The sequence below is a fragment of the Lithobates pipiens genome, unplaced genomic scaffold (genome assembly GCF_037356315.1).
Source record: "Lithobates pipiens isolate NorthernLeopardFrog02 unplaced genomic scaffold, aLitPip1_a1.2 Scaffold_18, whole genome shotgun sequence".
NCBI lineage: Eukaryota > Metazoa > Chordata > Amphibia > Anura > Ranidae > Lithobates > Lithobates pipiens.
The window spans coordinates 63,849,677-63,865,393 of NW_027507758.1; the positions used below are offsets into that span (position 1 = coordinate 63,849,677).

General features: G+C 44.6%; 1 protein-coding gene across 1 annotated transcript in view; it reads left to right on the plus strand.

The window, feature by feature from the left end:
- The first annotated feature begins 7,925 nt into the window (after nucleotides 1-7,925).
- RPS6KC1 (ribosomal protein S6 kinase C1) overlaps nucleotides 7,926-15,717 on the plus strand; it is a 249,366-nt gene continuing 241,574 nt past the window's right edge. Inside the window, exon 1 of the mRNA XM_077485761.1 lies at nucleotides 7,926-8,374. Coding sequence (XP_077341887.1) covers nucleotides 8,273-8,374 — 102 coding nt within the window. The 5' untranslated portion in view covers nucleotides 7,926-8,272. The remainder of the gene's footprint in view (nucleotides 8,375-15,717) is intronic.

Consider the following 15,717-nt stretch of genomic DNA (forward strand, 5'->3'; position numbering starts at 1 on the left):
TCCAGGTGGTGGGACTACGTGCTACCCCCTAATAATTACCCCGTGGCCGCAAATTCGACCTAAAGGTTTGCGAAATTCGCCTCCCATTGAAGTCAATGGAGCCCGCGGCGAACGGTCGTTTTCGCGAACGTTTGTGTCCGTTCGCGTTTCGCGTTCGCGAAACGTCCCGTCGGAAGTTCGTCCATCACTAATTATCATTACCAGGATCACATGTACATGAGAACTGTGTATAATAAAATATTTAAAAACACAGATTTACCGCTCCTTTTTCTCTTATTATTCATTGCAGCCACTCAGATATTCTGCTTGCACTACTTTTGAGAATTCCTGGCTACATAGGACTGGGTGAAGATAATTATTCATCCAGCTGAGTGTGCAGTGTATGGCTAATGGGAGATCTCAAAAACCTGGAAAGTTTGGGGATTTTTTAAGAAAATGGTGTAAAAGGCAAGTGCAAACGTGAAGCTTTTTGCAATAGAGGGGGGACATTTTTTATTTTTTTTGTTCCTTTAGTTTACTGCTGGACCATTTATGGATTCTGTTGAAATGAGTCATGTGATTCTTTACAACTCAGGTAACATTCAGCAATCTCCCTTTTCTTGTTTAGGGGAGTGTACAATTAAATGCTACCTCTGGATATAAAGCAGAATACAGTAAAACCTTGGATTGCGAACATAATTAGTTCCAGAAACATGCTTGTAATCCAAAGCACTTGTATATCAAAGTGCACTTCCCCATACCAAATAATGGAAACCCAAATGATTTGTTCCACAACCATTTATTCATAAGTCCTTCAGTTTATAGTCCCTCACCTGTACTATGCTCTCACCCACCCAAATTAAACTCTTGAGGGGTGCTTAGAGAACTTGTACCCCACTGGTTGCCCAGACCTTGAAAGTCCTCTGACACCCTGAATTTTGATGTTCTTGCTGTAACTAGAGTTGCACTCATACTGTTTTTTTTAATCGACAAGTACCATCTGTCTCTACCTACTTACTGGAACAGCGCTCCCTCTGCTGAATTTTGTGAGTTCTAAACTGGCCAACACACACACATATATACGGAAATTGCATGCGATTCGGACCGGAATCGCAACACGTTCCCTATAGAAATTGCATGTGATTTCTTGCAGTGTATGCAACATGGAACAATCAGCACAAACAAATTTTTATCAGAAATGTTGCAAGCTGAACACTTTAGGTTAACCACTAGAGATCCGCGCTATAGCCAAATGACGGCTACAGTGTGGACCTCCTTTGCCGGGACTACGTCTATTGACGTCGTCCCGTGCACGAGCGGCCTGCGCGCCCTCTGTGATCGGCGAGTCTATAAGACTCGCCTGATCACAGATCCGAGCAAGGGGTCGATCCCGACCCCTTACCACGTGATCAGCTGTCAGCCAATGACAGCTGATCATGTGATACAAGGGAGCCAGTAACCGGCTATTTTCCCTCCTCGCGCTGACAGCGCGAGGAGAAAAAAAGAGCCAATCACCGGCGGCCGTGATCGGGACATCATTCCCGATCACGGCCAGCTTACCAGTGCCCACCTGCCCCCCGTCAGTGTCCACAGTGCCACCCATTAGTGCCCACAATCTGCCTCAACAACGGTGCTGCACCCCAGTGCCACATATCCGTGCCCATCAGTGTCATCTATCAGTGCCCATCAGTGCCACCTATCAGAGCCACCTATCAGTGCCCATCAGTCCCATCTATCAGTGGTACCTATCAGTGCCCCTTAGTGCCACCCATCCGTGCCACCCATCCGTGCCATCTTATCTGTGCCCATCAGTGCCGCCTTATCTGTGCCCATCAGTACTGCCTTATCTGTGCCTATCGGTGCCACCTTATCTGTGCCTATTAGTGCCGCCTTAACTATGCCTATCAGTGCCCACCAGTGCAGCCTATCAGTGCCGCCTCATCAGTGCACTTCAATGAAGGAGAAAAATTACCTGTTTGCTAAATTTTATAACAAACTATTAAACATGATTTTTTTTTTTTTTTGCATCCTTTTTTGTTTGTTTAGCAAAAAATAAAACTCCCAGCTGTAATTGAATACCACCAAAAGAAATCTCTATTTGTGGGGAAAAAAATGATAAAAATTTCATTTGGGTACAGTGTTGTATGCCCACGCAATTGTCATTCAAAGTGCATCAGCGCTGAAAGCTGAAAATTGGTCTGGGCAGGAGGGGGGTTTAAGTGCCCAGTAAGCAAGTGGTTGATCACATCACTTCATAGAATATACAAAATAGAAATAAGTGCAGCGCAATAATAAAAAGTCCATAAACACAGTGTTAACAAAGGAACTACAAGTCCCAGGACAAAAAGAGATGAAGAAACCTTGTGATGAATTTCAGATTTCTGTGCGACACCACCTCCACCAGCTGATAAAAATTGGTCGCTTACCAGATCCGATAGACCTCTGAACTAACACAAGGTCAAACAAGCTTGTATCCACAGCAGGATAAAGGTAACCAGCACTCCAATGGACCAGATCAGCTGTAAATGTTATAAAAGAAAGGAACACAATATAAGTGCTCTCCGTCAAAAAAGAGTCATTTATTAAAAGCTGTATAGCCAGGCTTCATACAGCAGTAATAAGTTACTTAAAAGATCAAACAATAACACCCAGCGTGGATGTCCGGTATTATCAGCATGTAAGGTACAATGACAGTGGGTGACGTCCGCAAGGTAGCTCCTCCCCTGTATGCTTTACGTCCTACGGGACTTCGTCAGCAAGGGCGTCTAACGTGTCAACTCCAGTATGTTGGTAGGACCTCCAGATGTTTAGGTGTTCACATTTCTGAACATGTGAACAACATCAAAAAGGGTTTACGAAATGCATAGATAACCCAATTCCATCAGCCGGAAGTCCCTCGGAGTCAGAAGGGTGCGTCTGTGCCCCAACATGGCACAGTAGATAAAGGGGTTCAAGAAATGTGAGCAAAAGGGCCAAACACAGCCTGTTGAGGCCTCCCATGGACGAGGAGTTGCTTGATGGCAGATTACGAGCCTGAGGGCTGAGGCGAGCCAGAGGCCGCTCCCCCAGGAGGGACAGGGTGCAGGGACTCCAGTGTAAATTGTGCTTTCTTCGGAGTAGTGACCGAGTAGCTGTGGCCTTTGGTAGATGATGGAAAGCCAAAACGGAAAGCCCCAAGTAAATTTGGTGTGGAGGTTCAGCAGAACAGAGTTGAATGTCTTCATCTGGAAGAATATTTGGAGGGTTATCTGAGACAGATCTGATAACGGTAGCCTTGGAAGCATAGATCTGATTTCCCTCTTGCGGCTAACAGGAGCATTTCCTTGGTGTGGTAATATGGGAATTTGATGATGATGATCATCACAAGTGGTGATGCGATCCCAAATGAATAGAACATATAGTCAAGGCAAATAGAGTAAAATTACCAAGGTAATAATAGTGTGTCATCAAAGTCTGGAGGTAAACAATGCTTAACCCAAGGAAGCCTGAGTTTCTCAAATTGACCAATTCAATCTTTTTTGATTGCTTTCATTTTAGCATATATAAAAGCTTTATTAGTTCTGTGTATGGTTTCAGCTAGAATTAAATATTGAGTTTTCCATGCCTTAGCAATTGATTTTGTGTGATCCCATCAGGTTTAATAGGGCTGTAGCAGGATTGGACTGTATAGGTGTATCAAAGATTTTAGAGGCTAAGTCAAAAACTGCCTTCCAGAATTTTTGGGCAATTAGCCAATCCCACCATATATGAAGCTGAGTGCCAGACTCTGAACAGCCACGAAAACAAGCTTCAGGGTAATCAGAAGCATATTTTGATATTCTAGCGGGGACCAAATACCAACGGGTTATCCCCTTAAAGTTAATTTCCACAGCAACAACATTAGAAGAAGCAGACCTAGTGGCAGACCATATGGTCAAGACAATTCAGTAGCATTAAATGAACGATTTAAGGTCTAGTTCCCATTTAGAGACATATGAGGGAGGACCAATGTTAGTACTAGCTAAAATTTGCTTATAGAGAAACTAAACCAGTCCTCTAGCATGAGGGTCAGAAATACATATTCGTTCAAAATGGGACATCTGGGATAGTTGGGAGTTGGAATTGAGATAAGGTTGGAAAAAAATGTTGATTTGCAAATATCATAACATTTCCGATTGAGGAAGTTCAAATATATCACATAAAGTAGGAAAATAATGTATGGAGGAGGCAGATACCAAATTATATAAATGGCATACATTAGCTATATTCCATGCTTTGAAAGAATTAGGAGTGATCCAGGCAGGGCAAAAACTGGATTTTTAACAAAAGCTCCAGACTCAAGGCCAGAGGTTCAAGTGAGTCCATGGGGGAGCAGGCCTCACCATCCTGGTCCGCCGATTTAGTGCAGGAAGTGCAAAAAGGGGGGGGGGGTACAAGGGTGCGAGGGAGAAGCAGCAAGGTGGGGAGAAGCTCCACAGAAGGCTGGCAGAGAGGTTGATGTGTCCGGCGGATGAGTAGCAGGATCACCAAGCAGTCATTCTGGATCGCTGCTCATGAGCAACCCCCTAACCTCAGCTTGTTTAATGAGGCTTAGGCATTAAAACCTGGAAGCTGACTGGTTTCTATGCAGTTTCACTAGATTTTGCATCCCTCCATAGCATCCTTCGATTAATCCTTCCATCATCCATACAATCCCTCCCATCTATCCTTCCATCATTCATAGAATCTCCCCATCCATCAATAACATTCCTCCCATCTATCCTTCCATCATCCATAATATTCCTCCCAGCCTCTCACCCATCCCTCCATCATTCATAGCATCCCTTCCATCAATCCAGAGCATCCTTCCCATCTATCCTTCCATCATCCATAGCATCCCTCTCATCCATCCCTCCATTGCATCCTTTCATCATCCATAGTAACCCCACCATTCATATTTCCATCTTCCATAGCATGCCTCGCACCCATGCTTCCATCATCCATAGCATCCCTCCTATCCATACTTTAATGATCCATAGCAACCCTCCCATCAATCCATCCATCCACAGCATCTCTCTCACCCATCCTTACATTCATCCATCCATATCTTTCTTTTCATCCATCCCTCCATCATCCATAACATTCCTCCAATTTATCATTCCATCATCAATGGCGTTCCTCCATCCATCCATGACCTCTCTCCCATTAATCCTTCCATCATCCATAGCATCCCTCCCATATGTCCATCTATTTCATCCCTCCAAAGCATCTTTTCTTTCATCCCTCCAAAACATCTATTCTTTCATCACCTATAGCATCCTTCCCATCCATCTATCCATTGCATTTCTTTCATCCATCCTTCCATCATCCATAGCAATCCTCAATAACATTCAACCATCCATTCATAACATCTCTCCCATCATTCCTTCCATCATCCATAGCATCCCTCCCATATATCTGTGACAGAACCGCTAGGCACCCAGATTAGGTGCTTTCTTCCGCCAAGTACTGCCTCCTGCCCTCTAAACCGTTCCCAGCAGACCGATAGCTAATACCAAAACATCACACAATGGTTTAGATAATGAGGCAAAGCTGACACAAGGCTAATCCCATCATACTGTATATACTGTACCTCCAAGTGTTAGCCAACAGACAGAAACAATAGGTGACACAATTAACTTAACTAACAATGGCAATGCACAATGGGAGGGACACACTTCATAAACACATAACACCTTAATAAACAGACTATAACAGGACCCCCCCCCCCAGCACCAGGTTGCTTTGAGCGGAGTCCCTTGTCCTGGTTGAGTCTGTCAGAATATCCATCTATTTAATCCCTCTATGCTTCCATCACTTATAGCATCCTTCCCATCCATCTATCCATTGCATTCCTTTCATCCATCCTCCCATCATCCATAGCAATCCTTAACATTCACCCATCCATCCATAACATCTCCCCCATCAATCCTTCCATCATCCATAGCATCCCTCCCATATATCCATCTATTTCATCCCTCCAAAGCATCTTTTACATCTATTCTTTCATCACCTATAGAATCCTTCCCACCCATTAATCCATGATCCATTGAATTCCTTCCATCCATCATCCATAGCAATCCTCCTTAACATCCTCCATTCATAACATCCTCCCTGTCCATCCTTCCATGACATCCCTCTCATCCATCTTTCTATCAGTGGCGGCTGGTGCTCAATATTTATTCCTCCACGGAAGGTGTACCGGAAAGGCGGCAATAGGAGGCCGATGCTGCTCCTCGCTTCAGCTTGCCTTGGGGGGCGTTGCATCTCCTCATGCCCGAACAGGAAGACACCCTGGCCAATCGTGTCTCGGGACCCATTTCCAGATTGGCTGTGAGGAGAAGCAGGAAGACATTAGCGAATATTAATTTTCTAATGTCACAAAACTGGGTGGGCTTAGGGCGTAGTGCTCTGACCCCCGAGCCCACCAGTTTTGAAGCCAATTAGAGCCTCTGGCTCTAATCATGTGCTTAAAAAAAAATAAAAAAAATAAACCCCATTGAAATCCATGCGTCCAGCACACTGTATTTGGATTAGAGGACTGGGCCGCCACTGCATTCCATCATCCATAGCATTCCATAATATCCCTCCTATATATCCTTCCATTGTCCATAGCATCCCTGTCGACCATAGCATAGTATCCTTTCTACCCACTATTTCCATCCATAACATCCCACTCATCCATCCTTCCATCAATCCATCCATGGCATCCCTCCATAGCATCTCTCCTATACACCCCCCCCCCCCCCCATTATCCAATGCATCCCTCCTATCCTTCCTTCCATCATCCATGGCATCCCTTCCATCCATAGCATGGTATCCTTTCTAACCATTCTTCTATCCATCCATATCCTCCATCCACCCAAAGTATCCTTCCCATCGGTCCTCCCATCCATCCAACACTCATTCTTTCTATCCATCTATCATGACAACCCTCCCATCATAGATCCATCTATCCCTCCCATCATTCATCCCTCCATCATCTATCCCTCCCATCATAGATCCATCTATCCCTCCATCCCTCCCATCATTAATCCCTCCATCATCTATCCCTCCCATCATAGATCCATCCATCCGTCCATCCATCCCATCATAGATCCATCCATCCCTCCCATCATTCATCCCTCCCATTATCTATCCCTCCCATCATTCATCCCTCCATCATCTATCCCTCCCATCATAGATCCATCCATCCCTCCCATCATTCATCCCTCCATCATCTATCCCTCAAATCATAGATCCATCCCTCCCATCTTCTATCCCTTCATCCCTCCCGTCATTCATCACTCCCATCATTCATCATTCCATCCCTCCCATCATCTATCCCTCCATCCCATCATCTATCCTATCCCTCCAATCATCTATCCCTCCAATCATACATCCCTCCATCATCTATCCCTCCATCCCATCATCTATCCTATCCCTCCAATCATCTATCCCTCCAATCATACATCCCTCCATCATCTATCCCTCCAATCATAGATCCATCTATCCCCCCAATCATCTATCCCTCCAATCGACTATCCCTCCAATCATAGATCCATCCATCCCTCCCATCTTCTATCCCTTCATCCCTTCCATCATTCATCCTTCCATCCCTCCCATCATCTATCCCTCCCATCATTCATCCCTCCATCCCTCCCATCATCTATCCCTCCATCCCATCATCTATCCTATCCCTCCATCCCTCCCATCATTTATCCCTCTATCATCTATCCCTCCCATCATAGATCCATCCATCCCTCCCATCTCATTCATCCCTCCATCCCTTGGCCCTGTCGTCCTCCCATGTCTATACTATCAGTCATATGAAGTTAGTGGCTGAGCAAATCTGAGCTTTTAGCGCCACCTGCTGGACAGCAGCAGTCAGTACACATTTCCTGCACTAGCCATACCGTAGTATTCTACGACCAATCCTCAGCCGGAGCTCCCAGCCAATCACGGCGTTCGGCACACAGCTGGCGGAAGTGAGCGGCTGTGTGCAGTGACAGTCGGTGTGAGGCGGAAGTTGTGATTGAGGTGTGGTGTGGAGGTGTCACACTCAATACAGGGTGATTGGGGTGTCCTCGCCCCGGTGTGTTGTGTTGTGCTCCGGTGTGTGTGGGGGGTGATGAAGGTCACATGACTCCGGTGTAGGATGGATGTAGGCAGGTGGACCAGTGCAGGGCTGGTTGTCATGGAGATGATGGAGTGACCCCTGCCCTTTGTCCCCAGGCTGCTGTGTGTGACTGGCTGTGCAGGATAGATGGCTGCTTCTGAGGCTGTGCAGTTCTCTGTCTGGGGATAACAGGACAGTATGATCTCCCCCAGAGACAAGGGGGACCTGGCCCGCTTCTACACCGTCACCGACCCCCACCGCCACCGCAAAGGCTTCACCATATACAAGGTCACCGCCAGGGTAAGTCAACACCATACTGTCTTTATAGTTGGTCTAAGAATGGTCACTGCATTGTTAAAGAATGGCCTCTGTATGGTTGAAGAATTGTCTTCTGTATAGAAGTGGCCCCTGTATGGTTGGTGAAGTTGGAGAATTGGCCCCTGTATGGTTGGAGAATTGGTTTCTGTGGAGAATTGGTCCCTGTATGGTTGGAGAATTGGTCCCTGTATGGTTGGAGAATTGGTCCCCTGTATGGTTGGAGAATTGGTCTCTGTATGGTTGGAGAATTGGTCTCTGTATGGTTGGAGAATTGGTCCCTGTATGGTTGGAGAATTGGTCCCTGTATGGTTGGAGAATTGGTCCCATGTATGGTTGGAGAATTGATCCCCTGTATGGTTGGAGAATTGGTCCCCTGTATGGTTGGAGAATTGGTCCCTGTATGGTTGGAGAATTGGCCCATGTATGGTTGGAGAATTGGTCCCTGTATGGTTGGAGAATTGGTCCCATGTATGGTTGGAGAATTGGTCCCTGTATGGTTGGAGAATTGGTCCCCTGTATGGTTGGAGAATTGGTCCCTGTATGGTTGGAGAATTGGTCCCTGTATGGTTGGAGAATTGGTCCCCTGTATGGTTGGAGAATTGGTCCCCTGTATGGTTGGAGAATTGGTCCCAGTATGGTTGGAGAATTGGTCCCAGTATGGTTGGAGAATTGGTCCCCTGTATGGTTGGAGAATTGGTCCCCTGTATGGTTGGAGAATTGGTCCCCTGTATGGTTGGAGAATTGGTCCCCTGTATGGTTGGAGAATTGGTCCCCTGTATGGTTGGAGAATTGGTCCCCTGTATGGTTGGAGAATTGGTCCCCTGTATGGTTGGAGAATTGGTCCCCTGTATGGTTGGAGAATTGGTCCCCTGTATGGTTGGAGAATTGGTCCCCTGTATGGTTGGAGAATTGATCCCCTGTATGGTTGGAGAATTGATCCCCTGTATGGTTGGAGAATTGATCCCCTGTATGGTTGGAGAATTGATCCCCTGTATGGTTGGAGAATTGATCCCCTGTATGGTTGGAGAATTGGTCCCCTGTATGGTTGGAGAATTGGTCCCCTGTATGGTTGGAGAATTGGTCCCCTGTATGGTTGGAGAATTGGTCCCCTGTATGGTTGGAGAATTGGTCCCCTGTATGGTTGGAGAATTGGTCCCCTGTATGGTTGGAGAATTGGTCCCCTGTATGGTTGGAGAATTGGTCCCCTGTATGGTTGGAGAATTGGTCCCCTGTATGGTTGGAGAATTGGTCCCCTGTATGGTTGGAGAATTGGTCCCCTGTATGGTTGGAGAATTGATCCCCTGTATGGTTGGAGAATTGATCCCCTGTATGGTTGGAGAATTGATCCCCTGTATGGTTGGAGAATTGATCCCCTGTATGGTTGGAGAATTGATCCCCTGTATGGTTGGAGAATTGGTCCCTGTATGGTTGGAGAATTGGTCCCATGTATGGTTGGAGAATTGGTCCCTGTATGGTTGGAGAATTGGTCCCCTGTATGGTTGGAGAATTGGTCCCTGTATGGTTGGAGAATTGGTCCCTGTATGGTTGGAGAATTGGTCCCCTGTATGGTTGGAGAATTGGTCCCAGTATGGTTGGAGAATTGGTCCCAGTATGGTTGGAGAATTGGTCCCTGTATGGTTGGAGAATTGGTCCCCTGTATGGTTGGAGAATTGGTCCCCTGTATGGTTGGAGAATTGGTCCCCTGTATGGTTGGAGAATTGGTCCCCTGTATGGTTGGAGAATTGGTCCCCTGTATGGTTGGAGAATTGGTCCCCTGTATGGTTGGAGAATTGGTCCCCTGTATGGTTGGAGAATTGGTCCCCTGTATGGTTGGAGAATTGGTCCCCTGTATGGTTGGAGAATTGATCCCCTGTATGGTTGGAGAATTGATCCCCTGTATGGTTGGAGAATTGATCCCCTGTATGGTTGGAGAATTGATCCCCTGTATGGTTGGAGAATTGATCCCCTGTATGGTTGGAGAATTGGTCCCCTGTATGGTTGGAGAATTGGTCCCCTGTATGGTTGGAGAATTGGTCCCCTGTATGGTTGGAGAATTGGTCCCCTGTATGGTTGGAGAATTGGTCCCCTGTATGGTTGGAGAATTGGTCCCCTGTATGGTTGGAGAATTGGTTTCTGTGGAGAATTGGCCCCTGTACATTAGTACATTAAGCCTCCTATAATGAATTGCAGAAGAATTTTGATTGATTGAAACCAATAACAATGGACTGACTCCCTATAGTATAAGCTACATGCCACCATGTAACAGTGAATAGTTGTGCAGTTGTGTGTGAGGAGCCTTTCTCAACCTTTTGAATACCTTTTGTGCCGTTGGATAAGGGTCTGGTATGGATTTTGGGGGGGGGGGGGGCCCACACAGCTTTTTTTGGCATGGGGTACGTGGAGTTCCCCCTAAAGATTCATACCAGACAGTGCCTGGTATTTGAGGGGATCAAAGTCCGATCCCTGTTCGTTGAAGTTGGACACATGTTGGACTTCAGGTCGCAGGACAGAGTCGGGTCCATAGTTGTACGACTGTGAAATGGGCCTAAGAGTTTCGATTTGCCCTGTGATGAGTGGTGGTGCGCCGAAACTGAAAATTCTGAATGCACTTGGCCAAAAAGCCAAAATGGACAGTTTAAAAAATAATAAATACATTTTACATATATAAATTTATATATAAAAAAAGTATTATAATCTACTTTTTAATTTGTGTTTTTGAAGTGCTTTTGTTTAAAAAAAAAAAAAAAAAAAAAGGGGGGGGGGGGGGCAAGAAAAATTCCTTTAAATTCTATGTATATCTTCACACTGGTGCATTGCATTTCCATGGTTATATGGTTAGTTGCAAAAACGCCCCCCCCCCCATTGAAATGTATTGAAAACGTGTCAAAAAAGCACTAGAGTTGCATTTTTGATGTGTTTTTTGAGTCGCATGACCTACTAAAAACACACCGTAAAATCGTGTGTTTTTTGGCAGCCATTATTGGCAACTTTTTTTTTTTTCTATTGCTAAAACTCAGATAACCCTATTTTCGGCTGCCGATATATTGGTGCATCCATAGTTGTAAGGAACATTTAAACTTGTAAATTGTGTCTAAGTAGCGCCCTGAATAACTTGCCTTGTATGGAATTTCTCCTGAGAAATGGCAATGTATTTCTTGGTATATGATGGAGATTAAAGAGGTTGTTTAGCCAACATAATAAAAAAACTCCCATCCCCTCCGTAACATAAAGATATGTGTCCCTGTGCCTGCATTATATTAAAAAATCTGCCGATTTGTACTGATATCAGAGCGGCTCCCTACGTTCACGTGACTCCTCGGCTCTCTCTTTTTATGGATGCCAGATTGCTGGCAGAAAACGCTGGTTGAAAAACGTGCTTTTAACAGCGTTTTGTACTAACGGTTTATGGGCGTTTTTAATAAAAATACACAGAGGACACTCCAAAAATCCCACAGTGCATTCCAAACTCCCACAATGCATTGAAAAAATAGAACGCTGAACGCTAATTAACGCGTGTTTATGAGCGTTTATGCTCGTTTATCAGCGTTTGTCATTTTTTGGCGGTGAAAAACTGCACTTTGAACACAAATTTCTGGCGTTCAGAAAAAAGCCCATAAACTCCACTGCTCATTAAAGCTAAAAAATGTCCGTGTGTGCATGGACACATAGGCTAACATAGAGTGGAGTTTATGGGCTTTTAAAAAAAATGCCAATAAACTGCAGTTTATGAGCTCCAGTGTGCATGGAGCCTAAACGGAGGCAAAGATGGCAGCTTCCTTGGCTGAAAACGAAAGGAGGGTTTACTTGCACTAAGGGAACAAACACTTTAATGCTCCATGCATACTGGCTTAAAAAAAACGACAGTGCTCTTGGCAGAAAAATATGCTAATATTGAGTTTTTTTTTGTACTAGTGTTTAAGAGCATTTTTTCCTGCCAGAAAACTGCTCTCCGAAATGCAAAACAGAAGGTTTTTTTTTTTTTTTTTTTTCTGCCTCTACATGCTAAACTTTAAAAAAACTTCTAGACTAACCTAATGTGCATGGACACATAGGATAACATTAGTTGCTTCTACGGGCACAACACTAAACTCCTCTAGGGGCAGCGTTTTTTATTATATTTTTTATTTTTTTTAAAGCTAGTGTTGATGGAGCCTTAAAGAGGAAGTAAACGCCACCACTCTGATGGTTTTTAATTTAGTCCATTATAATAAGTAATTATCAGACTATAGCCACTGTAATCCAGCCCAAATCACATATTACTTGCTGTTTAAAGTGGACCTTCCGCTCATCGGAACCCTCCCCCCCCCCCTCCGGCGCCACAATTGGCACCTTTCAGGGGGGAGGGGGGTGCAGGTACCTGTACAGTACAGGTATCTGCACCCACTTCCGGGATAGCTCTCTGCGGAAAGGGGCGTAGATTACGCCCCTTTCCGAAAGTCCCCCGCTCCCTGCTGGGAAACACACAGATCCCAGAGGCAGCGGGTCCATCCTTATTGCGCAGCGCGACTCGCGCATGCGCAATAGGGAACCGGGAAATGAAGCCGAAAGGCTCCACTTCCTGATTCCCATACCCAAGATGGCGGCGGTAGCACCCGAGAGACGATCGAGAGATCGGCTTCGGGTGCCGACATCACGGGTGCGCTTGACAGGTAAGTGTCACTATTTTAAAAGTCAGAAGCTGCAGTATTTGTAGCTGCTGGCTTTAAAAAAAAAAAAAAAACGCGGAGTCCCGGCGGACTCCCGCTTTAAAGAAACTTTAAAAAACTTGTTTCCAGGGGTTAGGCAGTGCCATCTTAAGTATTGTAGTATAGTCCACAGTGGAGTGTATCTCCGCCCTTACATTGAGCACTTACTGTGCTGTTAACCAAGCCTCCTTCTCAATCCAACGTTTCTATGGCAACCCTGCTTCCCTGTTCATAGCTTACTTGTTTATTTCATAGTATTTACTTGTGCTGATGTCTAATGTTTGCCTTTGTCAGACTTATCAGCTTCAGCTGATAAGACTGCAGTAATGGTCAAGTTTAGACTGTATGTCATGTCACATGGTGTGTAGGAGGAAGCTCTGAGTGATTAGCAGAGTTCAGTGCTGTGTGCCGTAGGAAGTCCTGATAACAGATAAGACATAGAGAATGTGCCTTAAATCAGGGGAGATCTGGGCATGCTCAGTGACTTCATTCTAAAGAACAAAAAGGATTACAACAATACTAAGCAAGTAAGGAGAGATCTACAAGCAGTGTTCATTAGGGTTTTTTATGCAGATTTACATGGGACAAAGTTGTGGGGGAGGGATTACAACCATTTTAAAGTGGTGTTCCACACACAAAAAACAAAAATGCTTAAAATTCCTAAAATAAAAAAAAAAAAAAAAAAAAAAATGAAAAAATAAATTGGGATTTTTTTTTTAACTCACCTCTAAATGCCTGTTTCTAGGGAGTCCCTCGTAGTCTGCCTCCTTCAGTGCCTGGGCTCCTGACATCACTTCTCCTCGGTGCAGGAAGGGCTCAGCTGCTGACTTTTAATTTTTTTTTTCATTTTTTTTAGGGAAACTCCTCTTTAAGGTACTGCTGACTCCATCTGTTAGTCTCAGGAGATTTGGAGTAATATTTGGTGATCACTAATGTGCTGCTAACCATTTTGCTTGCTCTGACATGAGGAAGCAAAGCACTGCCTCTTTCAAGATGGCCGCCTCCACACAGAGACACAGATGCCATTTGTAAGGGGCCCAAAGTCGCAGGACAGTGAAATAAATGTCAGTGTAATCTTATGTATCTCTATGAGAGCCCATCCAATTGACACTACGGAAGTCACTGCGGCTTCAGAAAAGTCTCCTGTACTACTTTGATGTGACTTTGTCAGTCGTCTCAAGGTTGGACTCCAAAGTTGCACTTAAAATCTTGCAACTTTTGGAGTCGGCTAGTGTGAATTGATTCTTATGGGGAAAAGGTCAGCTACAGGGAGCTCACAGGGCAATACTGGTGACTAGCCGCTTAGATCAAATGCCCAGATGGCAGAAATCAGTTCCTCTTTGGCAAAACTTCCAGAGTTCAGTTCCTCTTTAGGCTTTCCTGGCTGGGCTTAGTTTCTCGGTCATTTTTCAGATATTTTATTTTAACCACAAAAAGGTAATTCCAGATTCTCACCGGAGCCATATATACACAGTAACATAACAAATACATTGAAAGAATAGAAAACCATACATGTCACCTTCTATGTGTATCCTATAGAGATATAGCACCCTTTTTATAGCGACCTGAGAAGAAAGAAGAAGAAAGGGGGGGAAAAAAAAGAAGAATATCCATAATCCTCAGCAGCTATGCCCAGATTCACCTTATCCATTTTCCGTTTCCTAAATCAAAAAAAAAAAAAGGGGGGGGGGGGGGTTATGGCCCTAATGAACAATGGAAAACTAGTTTATCAGCTATCTAACTATATTGTCTATGCCGTGTTTCTTTTCTCAGTCATTCTACTAGACCGCTTAGTTATCCCTTTCATCTCAGATATATTAGTATTAGAGGTCGACAATATGGGTTTTTCTCTGGCCGATGCTGATATTTAGAAAGCGCAATGGCCGATATATGATGCTGATATGTTAGGCCGACTTTTATTTTTTTATTTTTTTCCCTTCATCTCATAAAATCTAACAGTTAGACCTCTTTCACACTGAGGCATTTTTCAGGCGCTTTTCGGCTAAAAGTATCACCTGAAAAGTGCCTGCAAAACGGCTCCCCTGCAGTCTCAATGTGAAAGCCCAAGTGCTTTCACACGGAGGCGATGCGCTGGCAGGATGTTAAAAAAAAGTCCTGCAAGCAGCATCTTTGGAGCGCTCCCCCACCACTCCTGCCCATTGAAATGAATGGGAACCGCTACTGAAGTGCCCACTAAGCGATTCGGCAGCAGCGCTACAGGGGCGCACTTTGACCCCCTTCATCGGCCGCTAGCTGGGTTATAAGCGCCTCGCTAGCAGCCAAATAGTGCCGCTAAAATGGAGGTAGAGCGCTGCTAAAACTAGCAGCATTTTACCGTCAACGCCTCCCCGCTCCAGTGTGGAAGCAGCCTTAAGTAATAAGTGATACAGAAAAGTTCTTACATTTAAACATTTATTAAACAAAACAAACCTCCAATCAGTTCACTTGTATGTATAATTTAGATTAATAAAACCCTGCATCTTAAATAGACAAAAAGAGGTAATCAAAACTTTTGGATGGAAAAAAATGGGCTAACTACTGTGTTTTTTTTTTTTTAAATTCATTGGTGTATTTTTTCCAAAAAAATTGCATTTGAAAGACCGCTGCGCAAATGCTGTGTGATGTGTGACTTAAAATATT